The sequence below is a fragment of the Malaclemys terrapin genome, chromosome 11 (assembly GCF_027887155.1).
Source record: "Malaclemys terrapin pileata isolate rMalTer1 chromosome 11, rMalTer1.hap1, whole genome shotgun sequence".
NCBI classification, from domain to species: Eukaryota; Metazoa; Chordata; order Testudines; family Emydidae; genus Malaclemys; species Malaclemys terrapin.
This window is the reverse complement of record NC_071515.1, coordinates 64,804,690-64,831,448: the sequence shown is the minus strand read 5'-3', so window position 1 is coordinate 64,831,448 and position 26,759 is coordinate 64,804,690. Positions and strand designations below refer to the sequence as shown.

At 40.3% G+C, this 26,759-nt stretch overlaps 1 protein-coding gene across 2 annotated transcripts in view; it reads right to left on the bottom strand.

Moving 5' to 3' along the window:
• The window catches only part of DPP10 (dipeptidyl peptidase like 10), a 399,831-nt gene that overhangs the window by 84,025 nt on the left and 289,047 nt on the right, over positions 1 to 26,759 (bottom strand). For both annotated transcript variants that reach the window (XM_054044799.1, XM_054044800.1), the window contains 2 exons: positions 13,356 to 13,408; positions 13,172 to 13,253 (listed from right to left, as the gene is read on the bottom strand). In XM_054044799.1, the coding sequence (XP_053900774.1) occupies positions 13,172 to 13,253; positions 13,356 to 13,408 (135 nt within the window). The remainder of the gene's footprint in view (positions 1 to 13,171; positions 13,254 to 13,355; positions 13,409 to 26,759) is intronic.

The following is a 26,759-nucleotide window of genomic DNA, read 5'->3' as shown; positions in this document are numbered from 1 at the left end:
CTATGTTGTCTCACTCTCCCTTGTGGAGCCTTTCAGAGATAGACTGTGCCTCTGACAAGCAGAAAAGCTATAGTTCAGGGGTTCTCAAACTTTTGTACTGGTGACCCTTTTCACAGAAAGCCTCTGAGTGTGACCCCCCTTATAAATTAAAACCACGCTTTTACATATTTAACACCATTATAAATGCTGGAGGCGAAACGTGGTTTGGGGTGGAGGCTTGCAGCTCGCGACCCCCCCCATGTAATAGCCTCGTGATTCCCTGAGGGGTCACAACCCCCAGTTTGAGAACCCCTGCAATAGTTGATACTAGAGCAAGTTATTTGCCAAAATCAAGACCCAGCAGACTAATATCTCTCGACTTACATGCAAAGTTCTCAAATAGCCCCATCCTGCACAATGGTGAGCAACCTCATTTCTATAGCTGGTCAAAACATTTCTGTTGAAATGTTTTATCTGATGTAAAATTGGGTTTTTGATTAAATGGATTGTTTTGCAGTAAGTCTCTGCTTTCCACAGAAAAAACTAACTTTTTGTAGAAATATTAAAACCCCCAGCACCCTACATTTTCTAGCCAAAATCTGAAAACTTTTAGGTTTTTGGCTGAAAACTTTTCCGCTGAGAACCGAAAGCTTTTATTTTTTGACTGAATTTTTTTGGTTTTCAATGAAAAGATGAAGTTTTTCACATGCAGAAAAACCAACATTTTACAAGCATCTCTCTTCGTTTCTCATTGGCCCCAGTGGTAGCTGGCTTCAGCACCTGGTAGGATCACAGCCAGATTCATTAAGGGACCATTTGGACTACCTTTACTCATGTAAGTGTTTCTCTATCATATGATTAATCCCCTAATGAAGTCTAAGTGACTACTGAGTACGTTCTTACCAATGTGAGTCAGGGGTTGCACAGCTGGGCCCTTTCTATACATTTTAATTTACAAATAATTTGGCATCTAATTAATTTTAATTAATTAAAACACTTATTAATTTTTGGTTTTCAGCATAAATTAAAAACACACTTTGTCCTGCTCTCATTCTTACTGTCTTTTTTTTCATTAGGATTAAAAGGGAGGATGAAAAAGAGGCTTTGATATTTCAATATGTTATTCTAGGTTATTTTATCTAAGAATGCAGCACGTCAAGAAAAGGAAGACATTGAAAAATAAGAATTAAAATAGCATATTTAATATATTTATTTAGGAGTTTACTTCATTATCATTAATTAAGCTCCCATTTGGATCACAAACTTTGATAGTTTTTTTTTTCTTTTTCTTTTTTTTTTTAAAATAGAAGCATTTTTGCCAGGAGGGTTTGTCAAGTCTCTCACAGTACTAATTATGATGAAATAAAATTTATAAGCAAATCTCTTCCAAAAAATGAGTTTACCAAATTGCATGTTAATTGTACTTTGAACCTTGGATTACTTGATAGAGTAAATTAAGCTTCCCACAATTAGAGCACTAAGACACCAATTCAGCACCCATTAAGCATATGTCTAACTTTAAGTGTGTGAGCAGTCCCACTTCTCATTGGCTAAAGTCAGGTACAGGCTTCAGGTTACAACCGATCATAACTGAAAATAGATATGGTTTCAGTAGACTTGTTTGAGATGGTGCTTTTTATTGTGTAGAAAAAATGCTTTTAACAATCACAATGAGAGCTCATATTTTGCAGAGAAAGGAAATTATAAATAGTCTCTCACATTAATACAGTGACACAAAGAAAAATTGAAAGATCTATGAGTTTTGTAGTGTGGCAGCAGATACATGCAAATCACTATCAGGCAGGAAGGAAAAATAAACCTACATGCATTACAGCTAGGACAAACCCAGCTGAACACAGAGTAGAGTGGCAGAAGGCTTTGAAAGTGGTACAAAGGCTCATGAAAATAGGATAATGTGTTTGTTTGTTTGTTTGTTTTAAAGGTAAACTCCTAGGCATATTAGGCCTATTTGCTTTGGGAACCCTCTTACATCTTGATGATTGAGAGGGCATTTTTTCCAGTTTTCTAATATTTTCTAAACATTGGAAGAGGCAAAGCTGAATAGACAATTAATATACAGGCAACAAATTGTTCTTTCTACACACAAGATAATGGGTTTTTCTATATACTGATAACCTGAATTACCTTTAAGCACAATAACAGCTCATCTCCAATCATAGCATTTGATAATCCTGGATTTTGCTGAGGGCACCAAATTCTGACAGAAAAGCTATTAGGCTTCTACAAAACAATCATTTTAGTACTCTGGGTAGCAAAACCATTTTCTTTAGTTCTGTTATATTAATGTATATATTTGTTTATGTGTAGATAGTTATAGGTAAGGAAATACATCTTTATTTTTGCTGATCCCTTCTGAATATATAAAACTCAAGGTCTCTTCAAAACCACTTACTATCATGAGAATACTGACCTTGTCAATGTAATCAATAAAATAAATACAAAGATACTAACATACATATATGAATATGGAACAAACAGAAAGTAAAGTCACATAAAATAACTATAGAATCCAAAGCAAAAGGAACCTTGATAGAAATATGTAGATAAAATATGCTGGACTTCAGCAAAAAGCTGTCAAATTAAACAATTTCCAAATTCACCTCAGAGGGAGCTACTGAGGAAACCAATCCAATGACTAATTGGAAGAACAGTGCAAATCTACAGAGGCATGACAGAAAAAATGTTATACCTTTCATATAGAACTGAGCATACTCTGGAGACCATGGGCTAGATCAGGGGTCGGCAACCTGCGGCACACATGCCAAAGGCAGCAAACGAACCGATTTTTACTGGCACGCTGCTGCCAGCTGGGGTCCCGGCCGCTGGCCCCGCTCAGCCCGCTGCCGGCCTGGGTGAATGGAACCCCCGGCCAGCACCAGGCTGAGCAGGGCCGGCGGCCTGGACCCCGGCTGGCAGGAGCTGGCAGATGGAACCACAGACTGGCAGCGGGCTGAGCCACTCAGCTTGCCACCGGTCTGGGGTTCTGTCCGCCGGCCCCGCTCAGCCCGTTGATGGTGTGGCGTTCCAGCTGCCGGCCCCGTGCCAGCCGGGTCTCAGCTGCCGGCCCTGCTCAGCCCACTGCCGGCCTGAGTGAATGGAACCGCCGGCCGGCAGTGGGTGAGTGGGGTCGGCGGCTGGGACCCAGGCTGGCAGGAGCCGGCGGATGGAGCCCCAGACTGGCAGCGGGCTGAACCACTGGCCTGGGGTTCCAGCCACCCGGCCCCCTGCCAGACGGTGTCTGGGTCTCCGGCCTTGCTCAGCCCTCCTGCCAGCCTGGGGTACTGGCAGCCAGCCCAGGGCTCTGCTCCTGTCCTGGTCCCAGCGCTCTGCAGCCCTTATAAAAAATTACACTACAATTAGCTTAAAAACTTGAAAACTTAAAAACTTTGTTTGTATATTACAGTAATCCTTAAAATATGTATAATGTTAATAAATACATAGGTTTGATGAAACAAATTAGTTGTACTTATGTGCCTGTGCTTAATTTGTGTTTTTGATTATTTACCTTCTAGAAAAATCTTGCATGTCTCGCACCCCCAGGAGGTGCGTGCTCCCCAGGTTAAGAACCACTGCACTAAACTGATAAGATCTGCATTTTAATTTAATTTTAAATGAATTTTCTTAAACATTTTAAAAACATTATTGTTGTATGTAAAGTAAACAGTTTAATTATATAATATAGACTTATAGAGGGAGACCTTCTAAAAACGTTAGAAGGTCTCTCTCTATATAACAAGCATACACAACCTTAAATTAGAGCGAATAAATGAAGACTCAGCACATCACTTCTGAAAGGTTGCCGACCCCTGATCTAGGACCTCATGGAGAATATACTCAACATGACCCTGGATATGTATTGGTGCTGGTGGGGTTTGATGGGGAAATGAGTCTTTTACTTATGGGTTTAGGAGTGACACATGCAAAACAGGGTGCATTCTGAAGGACTGAGGCAGGCAGAGCTCAAAAGTAACAGGGTTGATATGTTGACAGATCCAATAGACAGACCATCCTGAAAACTGGATCACCTATGCGGAGATGTTTAGCTTAGAGCCACATCTTCTGGCCCACAGAGAAGGTGGAACCCTTCTGCTGTTGTTGGTCTGCATATCACTTGTAATCGGATTCTTTCACTTCTCTTGGGTCTGGCAGATCTGCTGTATCCAATTTGAGGCTTCTGGGTTGGAGGAGGTTATGGGTAACTCCAGATGGAATTGGGGATAGAAATTTGTGAAGAAAGGGCTTTGTCCAGTACAGAGATATTCTGTGTTGTTATATGCAAACTCAGCATGGGGTAACAGAAATAACTAGTAGTTCTGGTGATGGTTGATGTAACACCATAGGTACTGCTCTTGTATTTGATTTACTGTCTCTATCTAGCCATTCATATTAGGGTGGTAGGCAGATGTGTGACAGGAGTGAAACCCTAATATTCAGAAGGCTTAATGGCAGAAATGAGAGATGAATTGTGATCCATGATCAGAGATGATGCAATCTGTGAGTCCATGAAAGTAGACAACTGGGTTCACCCATTGCCAGGTGGTTTCCTCAGGAAAGGGCAGGCAGGTGCAGGGAACAAAATAAGCCATCTTTGTGAGATGGTTCACAACCATTAAAATCATTGAATACCCACTGGACTCAGGTAACTCCATGATAAACTCTAATGCAATAGCTGTCCAGGGTCTAGGTGGAATCTGTAAGGGTTGGAGGAGTCCAAGGGGTTTACTGTGTGGCACCTTGCTGTAGGTGCATACTGTACAGGAGGTGACATAGGCCCGTGTTATCATTTGCATTCAGAGCCACCAAAAGAAATTGAAATGCTAAGTGCTGGGTCTTGGAGTGACCAGAATGCCCCACCAGGGGGGAATCGCGGCATGGTAGCAGGAGTGCAACTTGTGGGAGTCTGGGGGAATGTATACATATCCCTTCATGAAAGTTATCCCATTCTGGATGTCATGTGATTCCTTGCTTATAGTTTCCTGTTCATCGGGGTGGGGGAGTCCATAAGGTAGAGGCTGCATGGATTAGGGCAGGAAGATCCTGATAGCGCATCATGCCAAGGAAGTTATAGGGCTTAAAGATGTAGGAAGTCTCTTGATTAGACCCCTCTGGGTTAACATAGTACTCTCCCTCTTGGAGCAGTGCATCAGCCTTGTCATTCTGGGATCCCAGGGAGTAGGAGATAAAGTCAAAATGGGGAAAAGAATAGGGCCCACAAAAGTTGTTGCTGATTCAGGACCCTGTCCCTGCATACCTAACAGTTGTTGTGGTCACCGTAAACCTGAACTGGATAATTAGCTCCTTTCAAGGTACTGATGCCAGTCCCTGTAGGTGACTTTATTTGCCAGAAGTTTTTTATCTAAGATTTCACAATTTTGCTCCACAAGAATGAGCTTTCTAGAATAGAAGACTCACAGATGCAGCACCTCCTGAGTACTGTACATTTGGGAGAGCACTGCTCCAAATTCTACGTTGAAGGTGTCTGCTTTGACAATAAAAGCTTGTGTGGTATAGGAGTGGGCTAGCATGGGAGTGGTGGTGAATACGAGCTTTAGTTTCTCAAAGGCATGCTGGACTTCAGGGACCAAAGGAACTTGGTGTTCTCGCAGAGCAGAGAGGTAAGGGATATGATTTGCTCAGAGAACCTTGGAATAACCTGACAGAAATAGTTTGCAAAACCCTAGAAGTGCTGTAGATCTTGGATATTTCAGGGTGTTGCCCAGTGACAGATCACTTCTAACTTACATGGGCTTATTTTGATACCCTCTGAAGACAGGATAAACCCCAGAAACTCTATGAAAGTATGGGTGAAGGTGTACTTCTCCATCTTGTCATATAGGCCTTGTTGGTCAAGTGTCTCCAGAATGGCTTGGACATGTATGCTATATTGTTCAGGGTTGTCATCAAGAGACACTACTACATACAAGTCCAGGATGTCCCAAAATACATAATTGACAAGATGTTGGAACGTGATGGGAGCATTTGTTAGACTGAAAGGCATTACAAGGTACTCAAAATGGCCATAGTGGTAAAGGTAGTCTTCCATTCATCTCCCACTCTGAGGCATCAATGTTATATGCTCCCCAGTCTAGTTTCATGAACTTTCAGGCAACTGCCACACAGTCCAATGGTTTGGGGATCAATTCTTTATTGTTATCTGATTCAGGGCTAAGTAGTCAACACAGATGCAGAGACTGCCACTTTTTATTTTATTTTTACAAAGAGGACTGGTGGCCCAGCAGGTTAGGTCTATTAGTGAATGAATCCCTTGGCCAGGCTCTCCTGGATGTATGTGTGCATAGGGTGGCCAGCTCGGACTCTTACATGGCATAAATATGGCCACATGGAATCTTCCCCCTGGGTTGCAAGTCTATAGGGCATAAATATGTCCACATGGAATCTTCCCCCCAGGTTGCAAGTCTATAGGGCATAAATATGTCCACATGGAATCTTCCCCCCGGGTTGGAAGTCTATAGGGCAGTTGTAGTCTCTGTAGAGGCAGGGAATCAATGTTTTTCTTTTCAAATACATCAGCAAAATCATCATATTTAAAAAGGACTTGGCGTGTGGCGTTGGCAGGCGACCCTGCCAGGCCAGTCATCCCTGACTGAGTCCCCCTGAGGATAGTTATGTGCCTCCCACCTGCTTGAAGAAAGCAATGCTGTCAACAGAACTCAAAGGGAAAACTGACCCTTTATTCCTACCAGTGGATGAGATGGTTATGGAGGGTTATTTGGGAGATGCCTAGGATCAGGGGAAAGTGCAGGGAGAGGATCACAGTAAATGCAGTGTTTCCTGGGTCCCTGAATGGTAACCTCCAAAGGCACGGTTTCTGTGGTCACTGGTCTACAGGATAGGTGGGACCTGTCAATTGTCTCTACTGGGTCCAGGGCAGACGTGATCTCTAAGGGGATTTGCAGGGTTTGTGCTGTCATCACATTCATAGAGTTATCAGCTGTTCATGAGTCAAAGGGGGCCCATTGCATAGGAAGCTGTCGGGACTGTCCAGGAATGCACAGCCAGATCAGTACTTGAAGGTATGGAGTCAAGCGGTGAGAACCGACGTGTGATTTGGTCAAGACTGGAGCTGGGGTCTCAGAGTATACCCTGTCATGATGCCCAGGCCAGCCCCTCTTACTGAGCCTGTGCCTGCTTGTTTTCCACATCCCTTTGGGTTGGGCTTCCTGTAGGGCAGAAGAAGATGGGGTGGCCTGGCTCACTGCCAGAAGCACAGGTTGAAGCAATATCATTGTTCCTTTTCCTCAGGGGTAAGTTGCTGAAGGGCCACGTCTACCTGCATCAGCACAGTGTGCTGTGCAGGACGTGATAACAGGGGGCACAGGCCAGGCAGCTGCAGTGACCCTCTTCTTTCCTCCTGCAGCTCACACAACTGATTGTTGATCTGAATTGCAAGGTCAATGAAGGCATCCACTCCTGATGGGGCTTCTCCTCAGGCTAGCTCATCCTTAGCCTTCTACCGCCGGCCCTATCAGAATTGCTATAGCTGGAACACCTTGTTCCACTCTATCAGTTGTGAGTCAACAGAACTGTGCTGCATAGGAGGCAGCTGTGCTTTTGCCCCTGCCGGAGTTTCCATAAGGTGGTCTTGGCTAAGTGGGTGGGATGGAAGTAATCAAAGACTCTTGAGATCAACTGTAGGAAGGCATTCCAGTTGGTTACCACTGGCCTATCACCACCCAGTATGGGGAAGGCCCAGTGCAATGCTTCCCTGGTCAACAGGCTAATTACCAGGTCAGGCTTGGCTTGGTGGGAAGAGCAAACTTGTGGGTGAAGTAAGAACAGGAGGCAGCCCTCAGAATCTCTGATGTTTCCCAGTGAAACATTCTATCAGGGGAATTGACAGTCTTTCTTTGGAGGGCGATGGGTCTGAAGCACAGCGTTCTCTGAGGGATGCTGAAGTACTTGTTCCCACAGCATTTGGTTTTTGGTTGTCACCTGCGTCATTTGGGCCCACATCACTAGGTTGTCTGCCTGAAGGTGGACGACTCATTCCAGGGAATCTGGCACTCCTTGGGGAGGGGGAGCTCTGCTGGTTCCATCATTCTCCATGGAACAAATCCCAGAGGTGTTGGAGTGGCCTGTGCAAACTGTCACAACTGGTGCTTGGGTGGTTAACCTTAAAGATCAGAGCAGTAGTCAGGAGTTGACCAAGGGTCAGAGCTGGACTCGGAGTTGGGAGTCAAGCCAGGTGTCAGAGACCAGGGGCAGGAAACAAGAACATGTCAGGGATGAAGGAGGTAACAACAGGTCAGGATAGCATGGCTCAGAAGTCAGGTGAGAAGGCAGGGTTTGATGTAGCAGACAGCTGGGAAGTCATCCAGTTGTACGGACAACTTCCTGTGCTTCCTTCTAGATTAAATTGTGCATCCAGACCAATTGGTGGGGCTGGGTGCTCCTCCACTCAGGACACCCAGGGGTAGTGCCTCTGGTGGAGCCAAGGTTATATGAGCCACTCAGCGCACAGTAACTAGCAAATGCCTGATGATGGCTGGGATGCAAATGTTGCCTGGGGACCTGGTTCCTGACCCATGAGATCCTCACACCCTGCTGGTGTGATCTAAAAGTTCCCTAGTGTGCTTTAACATAGTACTATATGAAACAATTCTATGTTAATGTGCACTAGGGAACTTTTCATTCCACCAGCAGCGTCTACATGGATCAATTAATGTGCAACATATTAGTGATCTTTAGAAATCACACACCGCCAATGTGCATTGCTTCCCCATGTATACAAGCCCGCATACTCCTTAAGATGCAGATAGACACTTCGTGGGATTTTCAAAAATGCCTTGCTGCCTAACTCCCACTGAAATGAGGCACCTAGGATGTTTTGCAAATTTTCCTGTTGGGATATCTACATATTTAGGTGCCTAAATACTTTTAAAAATCTGGCCGCATGTCACTGGAATAGAAATTATCAAATGGGGATATCTGAGCAGAGTCAGCTCCCGTGACTTCCATTAAGTTCCATTCAGTTCAACTATAACAATACACACTAGCTGAAGGATGACCCCCAAAGGTTTCAATTCTATTGGTTCAAAATGTTTGAGGGGATATGGCTGAGGAAAAAAGTTCAGAAAAAAATTAGACCAATCCAGTGTCTGAATCCCTTTAGGGCACATCACAAAACTCTCGTCTTTGATAAAGCCTTCCTACCATAACTGGGTTTGGATACCTCCCTCCTTCCCCCACAAAAAGAGATCACTACTCAAGAAAAACGAGAAGAGCACAAGTTTCCATGAAGTTAACTAGTTATCTTTTTATGTTGATCTATTTTACCTGGGAGGCACTTATCACTGTGGTGATGGGTGCTATACAAAATCAGGTTATAAATCAAGAGATCCTTTTCAAAATTTGGATCTGAATTCAGACTGAAAAAAACCCTCCGATTCCCCTACATTCCATGACAAATAAAACTAAGGACTTGGATTGGTGTCTTCATTGTTAATAGTGATAAAAATAGCATTTTGAAAGCATAAGCTCTAAGAGCGGGGAGATAGCTCAGTGGTTTGAGCATTGGCCTGCTAAACGCAGCGTTGTGAGTTCAGTCCTTGAGGGGGCCATTTAGGGATCTGGGACAAAATCAGTACTTGGTCCTGCCTAGTGAAGGCAGGGGACTGGACTCAATGACCTTTCAAGGTCCCTTCCAGTTCTAGGAGATAGGATAGCTCAATTAATTAAGACAATTTTCCAAGTGAACGGCTATATGATATTAAAGTACATTAATTGATGAAGTAAAAGTTTGCTCTCCCAAACTGTTTGCAAACTTTTTCAATTTTACCACAAAAATATCACGACTCAAATAACAGCTGTTCCTCTGAGCTCTTGTCCTAGTCTGTATAAAATAATGCACTCTAGGTAAATAACAAGAAACTGAAATAACTCACAACCAAAGAAGCAGCCACTGCAGTAACTTCAAAACAACGGCAGGATGATCCAATTATCTCACTGCTGATAAAAACCTAACCTTGGCATTCTGCACTAGCAGCATGTGGCATGCTAATTCCATAGGCAATCCTAGAAATAGTAAATAGTATCTGAGCCTCCTTGTATTATTTTCACAAGGTCATCGGTTCATACTGTACGTATGAATTCACGGTGGCCACATTCTTTAGTACAATAAGCTGTTCCTGGCCAAGCATACTAGTCCATGCTCAAACAATGCCTAATGTTTCCTTTCTTCGTCTTCCTTGTATGCTCGGACCAAGTTTCTCTCCTATTTGAAGCCTCTACTGAGTCCCCCTCCCCTGCTAACCCAAATTTAAGATTCTTACATAGCTTGTGTTATTTGTGTCTTGTATAGACCCAAGTACAGTGCTGGTGCTTAACAAATAACAAAAACGACAGCAATATGTTAACTTGCCTCATGGCCAGTTCATACAGAACAGGTGATCCACGCCCATCCAGCTCCCACACTTCACTTTGATTTAACCCCGATCCTTTGGCTTATCCACAGACAAGTGCAGGTTTGTGCTATGTACATGCCTTTTGTATGTGCATGCTAGCTGGCTGATTGACCATGCACAGGCATTGCTGCAGTGTTGTGTACTTCTGGATGGTGATGATCCGCTTAGAATTGAAGGTCACCTACACATTGCCAGTCTAGTTCCCGTTCAATGGTTGCAGGTTTGTGCGAACTGCTGGGTCTTTTGTGTGTGATTTCTGTGTCTACGTATGTTCGTAACATTGTTCCTCTCCATTTTCCAGTGTGTGTCCCTGTTGACAATAAGTGATTTGCAGCTGTAGTGAGTCTGTGCGGCTATGGGTGGCAATGGATCATTATCATGTAAGGTTTTTTTTGAATTAGTATGTGGACCAGGTGGATCTGTTGTTATCTATATAGACAACAGTATGCCTTATCAGTGGCATATTTGGCAGCCTGAGTCTCCATGCCATTTGCATCAATCAGTTATGTGAATACAAACACTTATTTTGGGTGCCTATTACTGATGTCTGTTCATGATGCAGAGCTGCTGCTGTTTGGCTGTACTCTCTTTATCTAATGTATCTGGTGCTTGTTTTGCATGACATCTTTTGTCTGGGGGCCTAGTGACGCAGCACCCTGATACCAGTACAGTGAAAGATGCTTATAATTGGGGGCCACCATGTACCACGTGCCCTTAATAGGACAGGCTCCCCTATAACCTGCTCTCCTAGAATTATCTGTGCCACCCTCCCTCCACTAAAGAGGCAGCTGTTATTTCTCACAGGAGCAACAGCAATTTATGCATACATGCTCCTCCTCCTTTTCGTATTTGCCGGGATGCCTGGGGGCAGGGTGTAGGTAGGGGACAATTATGACATAGGCCTTTTTTTTTTTTTTTTGCTATACACCCCTTTTGTTCCTTCTCCCAGCAAACAACATTTCCTTCTTGTTGGAAAGCGCTGAAACGCTTTGCTAATAGACAAATATTGATCTATTTTACTCTTTGCAGCTGGGATATAATACTTGGTGGGCTGCACAAAGGATTATGAGTTTTAATGGAAGTTATTCTTCTTTTCTAATTCTGCAGAGCAAATGGTAGCATAAAGGCCTTCGTGCTGAAGACATTTAGAAAGCACGTTAACTTTGTAACATTATCAGAGATGATTACTGTCATCTTTATTGCACTGAAATTATGGCCAATATTTTCAGACTTGGGTGATTAAAGTTAGGCACCTAAATCCATATTTAGGCACCTAAATTCATATTTAGGCACCTAAATAAGTGGTCTAATTTTCAGAGGTACAGAAGCTCCCACAGAAGCCTATTAGGCACCCATATTTGAAAATGTTGGTCCAAATTTCCAGTGACAATCTAGGCAAAATATATTCCATGTTGTTACTTTTCTAACTTTTAATTTTTAAATGTGTCACTCTTTTTGATGTATTTTAGGACCACATAATGTTGATTTAGCAGCAATCATCACCTACAGTTTTTTGGTTATGCTCTAACATATTAATCTACTGCACAGTGCAGCACTGGAAAGCTTCCTATGAATTCCAGTTAAAAAATAATATGACACACTTAATTCCTATTGAGTTTTACACACACGTTACCGACCTGTCAAGCATGTACATGGTGCAGTGCTTAGTAAATAACGTATGTATTTGTTATTATCAATCTTGTCACTATGCGCTGGTTATTGATAAATTAGTGTGGTTAATTATTAAAGAATGCCAAGCATGTTCCAGATGAATGTAATTACTTCTGGCTTCCCACCCCCATGTGTTTAATGCGATGGATCCCAACCAGAGGCACATTCTCCATCTCCACCATACTGATTAATGACACAAGCAACAGGTTATCCTCTCCAAGTGGCCAATTTATAACCAATCTGCATGCAGAATTCTCACTGAAGTTCCGTGCATGAAGGGGCTGCAGGCTCATGCCTAAAGGCAGTAATGAGACTATTAGACCATTAAGACCAGGACTGTGATTTCTTCATTCTGAGAACTGAGTTTTCCTTATTCTCCTTAAACCTTCCTCTTCTATGCACCAACTCACATACGAGACCCCAAAAATATAGATTAACATTAATGCTGCTTCTTGAATCAAGATTTTTTTTTCTTTGTTTACTTCCTGGGATTTTGTAAAAGTTAATACTTATTTGTAAAACACGTTAAGATTATTGGATGAAAGGCAATATAGATGTGCAAAGTATTGTTGTTCTTATGGATTTTAACTGACCTTTACAATAATTTCACACACAAACTGAAACCAATGCAATTTCATCTTGTTTGTCAGATCCACTCTGGGTGTCAAATGTGTTGTATTTTATCCAAGATTTTCACAGATTTTGCACCTGAAAACTTTTTTCATCTGCAACCTTAGTCCTCTCCTAGTGCCTGGCAAAAAGACTGATTCAACAAATTACTTAATCAAATTACTTTAACTTTAAAACACATGCTTAAGTCCATCCATATGCACATAATTAAGTGTTTGGCTGAATAGGAACAGACTTAAAAACATGAATTTATGAATCAGGGCCAAAACCAACAACAAGACTAGACCTTGCAGGTTTTATAATCCCTAGTCTCAGTAAATCTACAATAACAGAAACTTCCCTTTATGTGTTTTTTTTTTTTTTGGTCAGTAATCTGTGTGGGGTGGAGTGTTAGCACAATATTACAATACTATTTTTAGCATAGCATTTGAAATGACTGTTCTTACCAACTGCTCTCCTTGTACACCCCATGCCGCATACTGTAAAATTGAATCCTCTACTTCTGGAGGGTTTAACTCCCAAACTTCCCTTGAAAAAATGTAAACATTTTTACTTGAACACATTAACACCACCACATTTTTTAAACATTGAAACTTAATCATATTGTATTGAAAAAACAAAATAACTTACCTTGTATGTATGTTATAAATCACATATGAAGCCGTATAGGAATAATGAAAAACCTGTAACAAGAAAGCAAGACATTGCAGTATTTATAGCTCTCATTCAGTACTAAGTGTGAAGAACATATTATATTGCCAATATTTATAGTCTTCCAATATGTCCATATATTGTTTCCTTGTTACCTAAATTAAAGTTTATGTCAGTATTAATTATAATTAATAGATCTGAAATATGTTTGAATGCAGTATGAAGGACAAACAATGTTTGGAGTGTAACCCAATGTTCTAAATGTACAGTATGGTTAGTTAATTTAATCAATCACTAATCCTGTGAGAAATGTTCATGCCCCAAAATCAGGCAAACCTTCCCCTACTGCAAAATAATACCCTTGTTTGAGAAAACAATAAAAATTGTTAGGCAGAAAATATTTATTCTCTTGCAAATTTACACAAATTTATAGTCAAAGCAAGGCCTAAGTCTGGACCTCCCCTGTCAGTTCTTTAACTTTTCAGTGGACATTGATATGTGTCAAATGATAGCCACCTGACTAGCCCATCATGGAGGGTTACAAACAGGATATTTAATTGGGAATGATATAATAGCAAGGAGAACAGAAAGGTACAGAATAATACTCCTACAAAAATATTCATTTAGAGGCTAAATTAACTGACGCCTAAAGACAGAAGTGTTGTGTTTTGCTGCAAAGAGTATTGGAGGGTTGAAAATTAGGAAGACGTACAGAAAGATTATGGAGAGAGAGATAGTGTTACATAATGAGAATCAAACAAAGGGTTTTTATCTGAACAGATGCTATAAAACATCTACTGCAAAATATGAAAATAGGTTAGTAAAACTCTACCTAGCCACATTGAAATCTATCTGAGGGTTATATCATGTTAGTATGTATCAGTCAACTATAATCTGTTACACATATTTTGCCAGTCCTCATAAGAAAAATAAACTCTCAGATAGACAGTGACAATAAAACACAAGAGATTTTTCCTAGTTGAAAAAAAAGAAGAACTACATTTAAGTAACAAGATAAACAAATAAAATCAATCCTAAGAAGATGGTTGCAACACTAATAACGTTTATATTCTCTACACCACTGAGATATTTGTATGCAGTTGACAATGAATGAACAACATGGATTTCTGTTGTAATGAAAATTAACATAGTCATTAAGTAAACATAGTCGTGAACTACTACTTCTTCACAATTAACATGAAGGGAGGGAAATAACAATAATGGTTTACAATTTCAGGAACTGTCATCTCTGCACTGTGCAAGGCTAAAACAAGACCATTCGACCTAAAGCTGCAGTGGGCAGTGGAATTTCAATTCAGAAATTGAAGAAAGCAGCTTGACTTTTTTGTGACTCACTTTCCCATTCTGTGAAATAGGAATAATGATACCTACCCACCTTTGTGAGGTGCTTGGAGATCTACAGATGAGAACTAAATAATAGCTACATCTAATCATAATAAAATAATAACATTAATCCAAAGGGAACATGCGAGAAAGGGGCACTTGAAAATGTGGATATCACTAATGGAGCCATCTCCCTCAAAGAATAATGTTCTAATACAACTGGGATGTTGTTTTGGGGAGAGTGAGATACCTCACAACATATTGAATTTTAAAAATAAAATAGGACTATGATTAAAAATGCAATGTCTTATGAAGTACTCAAATCCCCCAAAGGTATTACCCTAACTGGGTTAACAGAGAGATTGCTCTTATTGTGACAACCGTATTTTCAAATTTTGTTTTTCCCGGGTATCCTTTGAATTCCAACAGAGAATTAATTAAAGGATCCATAGAAACACCATTTCTCTTTTGGAAGCTACAATTCCTCACAGGTTCCTATCCACTCAAATGATAAACAAATTAAATATAAGGGCCCTTTTCTTCCCCCAAGGAAACTACTAAAATTAAGCCGCCTCTCTGACCACACACATCAACATATAACAGTTAATGGTATTTATTGAGCATTAGTGAAATATTAAAATCCAGAAAGATTGTTCAATTCAATGAGAACCTCAAATCCTTTACAACTCCATCCCTCCCTTGTTACCTTATTGGGCCTGTGGATGCTACTACATTATAAGTAAATAATATAAGCTGATGCCTCAAGGAAAACTTTAAAAACATTCAATTTGGAAGCAATTGTACAGACAGATCTACAAACTATTCTATATTTTCCCAACGTTCTTCATTACTAAGGATATCTGGTTGGAAATGGAACTGTTGCCATTTTAAGGCCTAGTTCAATCACCTTTCCTGACAGACCTTTCCAGGACAAACACCCTGACTCTATAAGTAGTCCTATAGAAAAAATCAACCTATCAGTTTTGATGTCTGGAGAGTCTATAGCACCAGGAGGGGAATATGGAATAAGAGTTGATGTACTTGTAATAAACAAGGGCTGTTTTCATGAAAACTAAACAAAATATAGGCAAGAGGATACTGAAAAACATGTATGGTGTGAGTAGGCTATCCATATTAATAACTCTTTAAAAATAAACTCTTAACATATTTTAATTATGTAACCTTGATATCAAATATACGCTATTTCATTTACGACAGTGATGTATATTTTCACAATAAGTAACAAATAAAGTAAAGTGTTAAGTGGAGTATGTTTTAGGAAGAGATGTTGAACTACAAAGTTATTTTGATGGGTTTAACACAAACTATTATTACATACAAAGTGAAGGGTATTTTATATTCCGTTTAATTCCCTCTCCTTTTTGTTACTTAAAAATCTCGATCTAAATATTTATGAGCTTTGTGTTGAAAGTACTGGTGTCTCCAGAATGATTCCTACACTTGGAAGAAACTGACATTATAAAAGGTTATTTACAAAGGAATCTTGTCATTTTCCTTGAATCTTTCATGCTGGTTTAATTAAAAAAAAAAAAAAAAAAAAGAAGCCCTATTGATAAATAACAATAGGCTGACTGGTTGTTCACACTAGTTGTAATAGCCAGAGACATTAAAAAAATCACTGTCTAGAATCAAAATATTTGGAGGTGGAAAGTGATTTCACTCTCTAAACTCTCATTGCTATAATATGAGTTATATCCAGACATGCTCCAACTGCTTTGTACTGTTGTGGAGGCCTAACCAGCCCCTTTAAGATTTCACTGATATTAGGGAATCTTCTGGATGCATAGAGATGATGCAGTGGCTCCTAGGTCACTCTTGTCTTGACCCCTAGCACATGGGGAGTGGTCAGGGAAAAGGGAGCCTGGCTGGGACATTCGTATTCCCTTTTGGAATCAAGAGCAGCTAGCATAAATCAGAGGAGCTCCAAGGTAGGCCTTATTTATGCTGGAGACTGGATTGGCAACCAGCCAGGCCCAGGACCTGCGGGGTGAAGTGATAGCTTAACTCTATTTTTGTCCCTTCCCACCAGTCTTACATTAAGCTCAGCCCAGACAGACCAGACAATCTGACCCTGTATATTCATAGCTTTCTTTGTGAAGGTTGTGTTTCGTCCCCTTTGTAAGATTTAATTCTAAATTATCTGATTTTCCCTTTCACCTCTGCACCTGGAAACATTTCTTATAGTCCTTGACTTCTAGTAATTATGGTGGTGACTACAAAACATGCTCAAAGACTACATCATGATTAACCTTTCAAACATGTCACCCGAGTTACCTTAGCTGTAATTCTAACTGACTTAACAGAAGTGAAGTTCACTAGTATCTGATGAAAGAAGAGCATACTGAGGAAAAGGAGGGAAGAACATAGTGAGAACAGAGAGAAGAATGTCCTGCTAAGTATAAGGAAGGCAATGAATGAATGGGAAAGCAGCGAAAGCTCTTGCAGATGGATCAAGGAGGGAGGGGCAATGTAACCATACTTGTTGTGTTTTAAAAAGTTAAATACAGTCGAATCACCTCCACACCATTATGATCAAGTCTTTATCTTTTATCAGTTTATTCACTGGAGGAAAGTGAAGGAAGGACAGTGGCCCTGCATTATTCAACATCATGACTGTATTTTTCAGAGAGGCCACTGTGAGGAGATTGCAGTGGAAACATGAAATATAGCTGTCCCAGTATGGGATGTATGCTTGCCAAGGCTCACTCGTCTATTGCAAATAAATAACATTCGACATATCTGCTGAGATAAGTTAGAAAATGTTCCCTCCATCAGCTGGCAATGTTGATTTAGGAACTCTGAAAATGGACTTTTAGATAAAATAGACAGCATATGCCCCCTCTGAATAATTTGTTTATTTTTTCTCCCACCACTGTGCACTGAGTAACAGTTGTGGATTCTACATGTAACAGCTCGTGAATATTACATATTTCTTCTCAAAAACAGCCCTTTGGAGCCTTCCATCAATTTGTAAAGTGAACACAGGCTTTCATCTGAGGCGTTCAACATTGGGGGGGGGAGGGGAATTCCTCTGCATTTATGAATGAGAAATCAACCTAGAAAAACTAATATTACAAAGGATCCAAAAGAAAAAGCAGCTTTAAGACAAATAGCTCCAGTCAAAACACATTAGAATAACAATCTATTATTCAGCAAAGAGTCAACAATAAAAAAACCCTTATCAATTATGATCTGAACCTTCAATCGACATATTGTCCTAGTTTTTAGCAATGTCCTTTATTTTCTGTGTGTCAAGGTGCATTTTAGTCTTGCTGGGTTTCCTAAAAATGAAATATTGTCAGGAAGCTCAATGCCCGGTCTAACAGAATGTAAGGAAACAAAGTACAATATGTGCCCAGCTGCCAAATGTGCAGTTTCATGGCTCCACTAATTCTGTAATGTACTCCAGGAAATATTCAGTCGAAAGGAGTGATTTAGAACATTTCTCAGCAGTGGAGTTTTTGGCCAAAATACAGCTAAGAGAACCCAACTAACAACACCAGCTGTGAGGTGATAAGTGTCCTCAGCTCCCATGAAAATCGATGAGAATTGACAAAACTCAGAGCATCACAAGATTAGGCACTCTAGATTTTTGGGGAATCCAAGTACCCTTTAATTGTGTAATCTAACTGTATCTATACCCTGATTACATTACTAAGGCCTTATTTATTTTAAGAAGCATAAAGACATCACTTTGTTAGCTTGGATTTTTTCAATGGTTTAAATGGGCTTTGTTATATTTTAATTGTTTCCATAACCAGACACTTGTACAAAAGTGTGCATATGCACTTTGAGTTAGATTCTCAAACTCTCACTCTGCCTGAATTGCAACAGAGGGTCCTGTGGCACCTTAAAGACTAACAGAAGTATTGGGAGCATAAGCTTTCGTGGGTAAGAACCTCACTTCTTCACTTGCATCTGAAGAAGTGAGGTTCTTACCCATGAAAGCTTATGCTCCCAATACTTCTGTTAGTCTTTAAGGTGCCACAGGACCCTCTGTTGCTTTTTACAGATTCAGACTAACACGGCTACCCCTCTGATACTCTGCCTGAGTTCTATCACACACACTGAATTCTCCCATTTGATTTAAATGAGAATACTTGTAAGTCATGATAGCACTTGGAATGAATAAGAGTGGCAGAATCTGACTCTCTCTATATAAATAAATACGTTAAAATCAGCACTGCCTCATATGCTCTCAATTATTTCCTCCAGTCATATCAAAGTGTAGCTTCCTCTTCCAACTAAATGAGACCCGTGTCTGATATGAAGTATTCCCACTGTTGATTTTGGTATATTTTATGTGGATTTAAGCAAACAACAAGAAGAATGCCTATCCTGGGCCTCTAAGTGTTCTTCCCATTAATTTAAATTGCAATGCAAATAGCCTCACAAAATTAAACCAGCAGCATGTTTCTGCATGACCACTGCCACTTATCTCCACAGGTACCCTATGGCATGGAGAGGGAAGCAGTTTCTCAAGTAAAAAGGCACCAAGCTATGAAGATCTTTATTATAGGTCAGTGTGTTATTAGAGCTTTTATAGGTAATATTTACACTCCGGTCACACTAAGGTAAATTCTAGGAGGCTGGCCAGATAATTTCTGCCTTAAAGAGAACAGTTAATTTTGTTTAGTTATAGAAAGCATTTATTGCCATAACATCTGCATGTCATCCCAATAATAAAAACACAAATCTGAAAATAACACTGTCTCCCCCACAGAGTGCAAATGACTGATGCTATTGTTGCAGAGTGACAAACTTTGGTTGTTAGACTGTTCAGCTGAGAGATTTTTCCTGAGCTCAGCTCACATAAGAAAAATAATCTAAAACTTAAAATAGGTTTATTTCTTACACAGTCATCATTACTGCAGCACATATTGCAAAATGAATAGGAATTAAGAAATAAAGGGAATGAAAACACTATAAAAAGGAAAAATAACAAAAAGCTAAAACAGCTACCTTAAAATACATTCACTTCTCATTCATCCATGAACACTCACCATTGAAAGAGCTATACAGTACGGAAGTAAGAAAGCTGTGCTATTAGCATATTGATTTGGTTATTGTCATATATATATAGGGAATGTTGGTTGTAGCTGTTGATGTGCTTGTAGAGGCAGTGACAGAGTGACTTTGTTTTCAATTTTTTGTTACAATTAAAATTTTGAAAACTTTTTTGATCATTGACTTATGTGCAATTTAAAAAATGGTAAGAACAAAGTGTTCATTATAATCATCTAGTCTGATCTCCTGCATGCATAACTTGGTCATGGGGCCTCACCCCGTAATTCCAGCATCTAGTCCAGGATAAAACTTCACAACATTCTAAGCGATTTACTTTTATTATACAAAGGAAAAAAAATTGTTTGACTCTGGGAGAAAAGGCAATCGGAATAAAATGGAAGTCTCCAGCATATGCAATAAACTATGAATAATACACACGTACACAATAACAGGTTAGAGAGAATGGAAAAGGAGTAAAATAAAAGACAGGCATGAGACTGGCAATTCCAGCATACCATCAAGGGTATGCTGGAATTGTTCAGTATATTGTTCTATCATGCTTGTGATGCAATCAGATCAAGACAGCAGATTGTAACTGTGACAAATAACTTTGTTTCCCTTTGGGTGAAAAACAAGGGGAAAAAGCAGATATTTATCACTTCTCTAAAGTATGAACATTTTTAAAAGGTTCATTATCTATGCTATGTGTTTTAAACCCAGAAGGCCATATTCTGCTCTCGCTTTTGTTGTATTTACACAGGTGGGATTCCAGTGTAAATTACTCCAGATTTGCACCAATGCAAATGAGAGCACAGTTTGTGCAACATGCTGAGGTCCAAAATAAATGTAAGAGAGAGACATTTCTAGACACCTATTAAAAAAAACATTCATCTTGTTCACTCACTCGGGAGATGAACTGGAGATACCAAACCCACTTGAGGACAGATTCATTCCTTGTGTCTCTCTATTGCAGGAAGCTGAGTTAACCTGGGGTGAAACTGGTCTTTGCTTTACACAGTCAAGATTCCAAACAGCAATTTCCCCCCACCCTTCTGCTTCAAAAAAATAAATCAACATTCATATAACAAACGTCCATTTCTTGTTTACTTTGCGTTAACTTAAGGATATGTGTCTTTGCTAAGATTACAGTGCAAAGAAAATGGAATCAGTACCTAATGTGCCGAGACAGAACTTCCAGAAGGCAATAAAAATGATATATCCGATTCTTTCCTTTGTGTTAAAAGATGCGTGGCTTCTCCATTAGTAAAACTTGTGATGTAGTTAATAAGCTGAAATTAGTAGCAGCATGTCTATTGCCCAAGGCAAGGATTCAGCTCATAGATGAATCCTTATTCCATTTTGTAATCTGTCTACGAAATAAATTTGTAATGTCATCAATATCTGCACTGAAGTTAAAAATTCACCTTTTCTTAACGTTATATTATAATTCTTCCTCCTTTTTAAACATACACCATTTGCTTACCCAACCTAACTCTGTGGCACTCTTCAGCACAGGAGCTGATATTAAAGAAGGTTTAAAAACACTGAATTTAGCAGTACCAGTGTTGGAGTTTAGTATGATCCTATAATGAGTTATTTGTGTGCACAGAATACAATGTCAAGTGAAAAGTGAACTTTGCCATTTTAACTTCAGAGCAGCAGGCATATTAAAACAATATGGATAAATTCTTGGGATGTGGATGAAGAGCTTTAAGAGACAAGACACTGATTCAATAAAGGCTCAACTTTGTATATCTAAGAAAATTATGGACCCTGATTCAGCTAGGTACTTAAGCCCATGCCGGACTTTAACCACCTGAGTAGCCCCACTGACTTCAATTGGGCTCTACTAAGTATTCCAAGTGAGGAACATGCTTAAGTACCTTGTTGAACTGGAGACTTGTACCCCAATCCAACAAAGCACTTAAGCATGGGTTTCAATGATAACAACACATGTTTTGCAGGATCAAAGCCATGATCAGCAGAATATGACTGTTATCATTCTTAACATATGAATATCATTGTTAACAAATGAAAGTGTTATTCAGCAGGAATTTGGACCCAGACTTTAACTCTTATTCATATGAGTAGCCCTTGCTTTCATGAATAGTCACATTGAGGACAATGGGGCTTCTCTAAATAATACAGCTGCCACAGTTATTGACACACAATCAGGTTCTGTTGATCATGGCCTTCTCCGAGGCCCATTGAAACCATTGGGAATCTTTCCAATGATAGCAGTAAGTGCTGGATCTGGCTCCAAGGGACCCAAAGAGACAAAGGCTCCACAATATTTTTTTTAAAGAGGGGGTTGACATTTTTTTCTTTGAACACCATTATTCCTGCTCAGTGTTGGGTCTCATCATATTTATTCTGATCTCCTGAAAATGACAAGAAAACCTACCAGACTTTGCCAGTGGAATTATCATCCTACCTCGCTGAAAAAAAATCATACATATTAAGGATGGATTGGATCCACTCTATCTATGCCCACCAACCAACAGACCACCTGCATTCCGAGGATTCAATAAATTCACCCATTGAGAAGTTCTTGACAAACTAAAGGAGTTTTGGTCCAAAAATTATGACTCTGATCCATGCCTTTCTTGGCAGGTGAAAGAGAGAGATGAACAGTTGGTGCCACTCCTCAGTGAAACACCCAAAACACCATTCAGAGAAGGAATCTTCCTTTCCTCCTTCAAACATTAGTCTAGCCAGCATCAAAGAAACCCAGCATAGAAATATTGATACATTATTTCTAGCAAACTACTGCCCAGTGTCAAACCCGCCATTCCTGAGCAAGCTCATAGAGAAGTTAGCTTTAAATAGAGGAACTGGCATTCTAGACCTGGTAAAACCTAGATTCAGGCATTCAGCATTCAACATTGTGGACCATGAGATACTGCTTTTTCACCTCAGAGGGATAGTAGGCATCCAGAGTAATGCATTCAAATGGTTTGAGTCCTTCCTGGAGGGACTCAATTAATGAGCAGTTATGAGAAACTGCACCTCCACCACTACACTTCTTACTTGTGGAGTCCCACAAGGTTCAATTCTCTTTCTGATCCTTTTCAATGTCCACATACAATCGGTAGGTGAACAGGTGGCATGACATGAACTCAAGTGCCAACAATGTGCTTATTCTTCATCACATACGACCACATAACTACCACCAAGATGGCACAATGCTTGGAGTAGTTCAGCTCATGGATGGAGAACAGCTGGCTACAACTGAATCTGAGCAACATAGGTGATGTCAGAGGAAATATTTTGAACAGTCTGCAGCTATGGTGAAGTCTTCTTTGGTCGAAAGTACACATCCACAGTTGGCCAATTTGGTCCATAATATAGGAGTACTCTTGGATTCCTCATTGACACTAAACTCTCAAATAGCAGCATCTGCGAGTAACATTTTCTATCATTATCAGTTAGTTAGGAGCCTCTATCCCATCCTAACATGGCCTTATTTATTCATGCCTTCATCACTTCTGAACTGGCCTACAGCAAATAGAATATACATTGGCATGAGACCTTCAAGTATTACAAAATGCTGCAGCACATCTCCTCATCAACACAGGCTACCATGAGCCCAGCAAATCGGTCCTTCACTTTTGCTTTCTATACTGGCTTCCCACAGAATTTTGAATCAAGTTCAAAGTCTCAGTTCTTATCTTCAAGCTCTCTAGTTCGGGCTCAGGAGAGCTAAAAGACCACCTAAAGCTTGGGGATAAAGATTGGTGTCAACAAACTCTACTAAAACAAGACACTCGACCGCAGATGCTTCTCCCCCTGGGGAGAAAATGAGAGAGCAAAGAACATGTGACAGATGTGTAGTCACATGGCTTAATTCACCACAAGACGACGTTCAGTTACTACAGTGATGAGCGCAGTATACAAATCTACACAGAATAGAATAGTATCGATATCTGCTATCTAATCCATCTAACAATTGTGGCCTTTACTAATATAGTATCTTATTTCTTAAAACTCTATATGCACTTCTGAAGTGTTAATCCAAACTGATTTGATGTGTTTGCAGCACTGAAGTTATATGACAAGGTCATAACTTTGCAAAGCATCATATTTATTTGAGTCAATCAAGATCAATTACTTGTCATGATTGATAACAACCATTGCATATCATTGGTCATAATTTATGGATAGTATTAACACTTTTGGGTATGAAATATTGCCAGCCATTACAACTATATGCTGCCAAGCCAAAATAAATATAAGAGACAGTCATTTCTAGACACCTAATTCATCTACAAGAAAAAAGGCTGCCAAGTAAGGCTAAACAAAAAAGCACATCTAGAAAATCTGCTGGAGCCTCAACTGCTCTATGTATCATTTTTCACTAAGATTAATTATCTCAAGAAAAAGACATCTACTGTAGAGTGTTAATTAATTCACAATCAATTAAACTCAACTCAACTAACCAGCAGTATAATGTGATACAAGCTACAGTTGAGAATAGCTGTGAAAACTTGATGTTTGCTGCTACTTTAAAAACTAAGATAGCCCATTCTATATTTGGAGATGCAGTTCAATCATTTTTGAATACATAACAATTTAAGATGAGTGAATTATTCAAAATAGAATTTTCACATTACTACTTTTGAAAGCCTAATACATTGCTGTCATTTGAAATTCTATTAGTTACACTATCATGTAAAATATGTTTCTTTTTGAGTTCTATTTGATTTTTTAATACAAAAAAAAATATGGAACTAATTCTGATCACACTCACCTTACACCATTATAAATCCAGTATGACTCCACTAAAATCAATGTTACACTGGTGTAAAACTGTCATAAGATCAAAAACAGGCCCCACCTAATTCCACATAACACCTTCCTGTCTATGAGATATAATACTTTATACTGTAACATCACATTCTAGCTATATATTTTAAATATTTTTTAAAAATTGACTTATGTTTAAAATATATTTTATTGTATACAGACTGTTTTCTTCTCTTGTATGGCATCCCACTCCTCAATATACCATGCATGTACAATGGGCCAGACTCTGATTTGGAATAGAAGAAGAGGAAAATGAAAAAAAAACTGGGAATTCAGTTCTCATGACAAAACCATGATTTTATCTCCATTTTAAATGGAAACCTTCAATTTAGGAGGTTACTCATTCACTGAAGCTGCAGCTGTATGTGTAGGATGTGGCTTAGGAGATATTTCATAAATGATGCTCCCTTTCCTTCCTATCCCCAAAATTGATCTAGTTGGGTTCCACTCCATGGAGGCATCCTTTATGGAAGATGTGGTTTGGACACGTTTTTAATTTCTTGAGATTTATATTATTTGAGTCAAATCTCAGCTTTGGATTTACTGGCCCACCATAATTGCAATGCACAGCCACATTTTCCTTGAAGGAACTCAAAGAGGGATTAGAGTTTTCCAAGCCACAATTCTCCCCTAAGGCATTTTACGGTGGTTCAGCCTTCTCCTGAGGTACGGGCAGCCTGCTCTCTCTCTTAGTGCAGATGGAGACTGGAGCCAAGGCCCAGTCTCCTTCTCAGCCTATGGGGCAATGTGGTTCCCAGGCTTTGCAAGCTGTATACTTTCCAAGATTGCTGTAAAGGAGATTGTGTGAGGGCAGAGAGAATGTTGCACTGGTTTGAGTGAGCACACTGCTTTATACAGTATTATTTGCAGAAGCGTGCATTAGCCTACCAAGGCAAAACATTTTTCCCCAGCGTGTAAAGAATGTGAGACTCTCAGATTAAAATAGAAATGCTTTTTCTTCCAGACTATATATACTAATATGTGCACTGCATATGGAATAAAACACCTGGCTTTTGCAGCATAGAACTGAGCTGCAGCTGCTCTGAAATGATCATATTGAAAAGGAAATCAGGATATGTGATGAGACAATTTGGGGGGAAATGGCCCTGGTCTCAATTTCATATCTTCTCCTCCAGCTGATGCGGCTCATACAGGCATCAGTCGGAACAGTAAGTTAGGAAATATCAGCTGCTCCTTTCGTATCTGTTTATAAATGACATGGGGAGGAGAAGAGACCCAGGAGAGCTAAAGAACGGAGAAGCAGCAAGAAGCATGTGCCATGGGGAATTGAAAGATATGATGGACAGAGAAAGAAAGGAAATAAGGTCAGTGAAAGAAAAGATTTGAACCAGAAAGCATGTGGTAGTAAGCAACACAGAGGAAGGGGAGAAGGAGCCAGAGCTACATATGCCAAGAAGGGAAAACCAGACAAGAGTACAGAAGAAAAAAGTAAATATAGAAGAAGCTGAACAGAGTTTAATAAAGGCTCTGAATGAAAGAGGAGAAAAATCAATAGGATCAAAGAATAGCACACCTGAGAGAAAGGGAAATAACCCCAAAGGGGAAGAAGAAATGAGCAGCGGGGGAGGGAGGGAGAGAAGAGGAATAAGGAGCTTGAAACATAGGGGTGTGATAATTGAAAAACACATGCACAGAAAAGAGCTGCTGCGACCTATGAAAGAAAGCTGCATGAAACACACAGGTTCAGGTCCTGTCTTCATGGAAAATAAAAGGAGCAAGCAGAACAGGAGAACAATTTGCCCCAGGAATCTGACTGACTGGAAACTCCAGTAGTTGGATACCTGAGCTTCTGCAAAAGGCAATGGATGTCGGATGCTGCTATTTTCTCTGCTTGGAGTTCTATTTGGAGTGGTGGGCTGGGCCGGCTCCAGGCACCAGCCTACCAAGCATGTGCTTGGGGTGGCACCTGGAGGGGGGCGGCACTCACCCGGGGAGAGCGGAGCCGCAGCGGGCTTGCCGCCTTCCCCCCGGCACTCCAGCTGGTCAGGTAGAGCGGGGCCCCGGCCGGGCTCGCCACCCTCCTCCCAGTGCTCCGGCCAGTCGGGGAGAGCGGGGCCCCAGCCAGGGGGCGGCAGGAGGTGTTTTTGCCTGGGGCGGCAAAAAAGCCAGAGCCGGCCCTGGTGGTGGGGGAAAGAGAAGGGGCATTAGATGGTCTGTATGTGGTTGTTTAGGGTAAGATTTTCC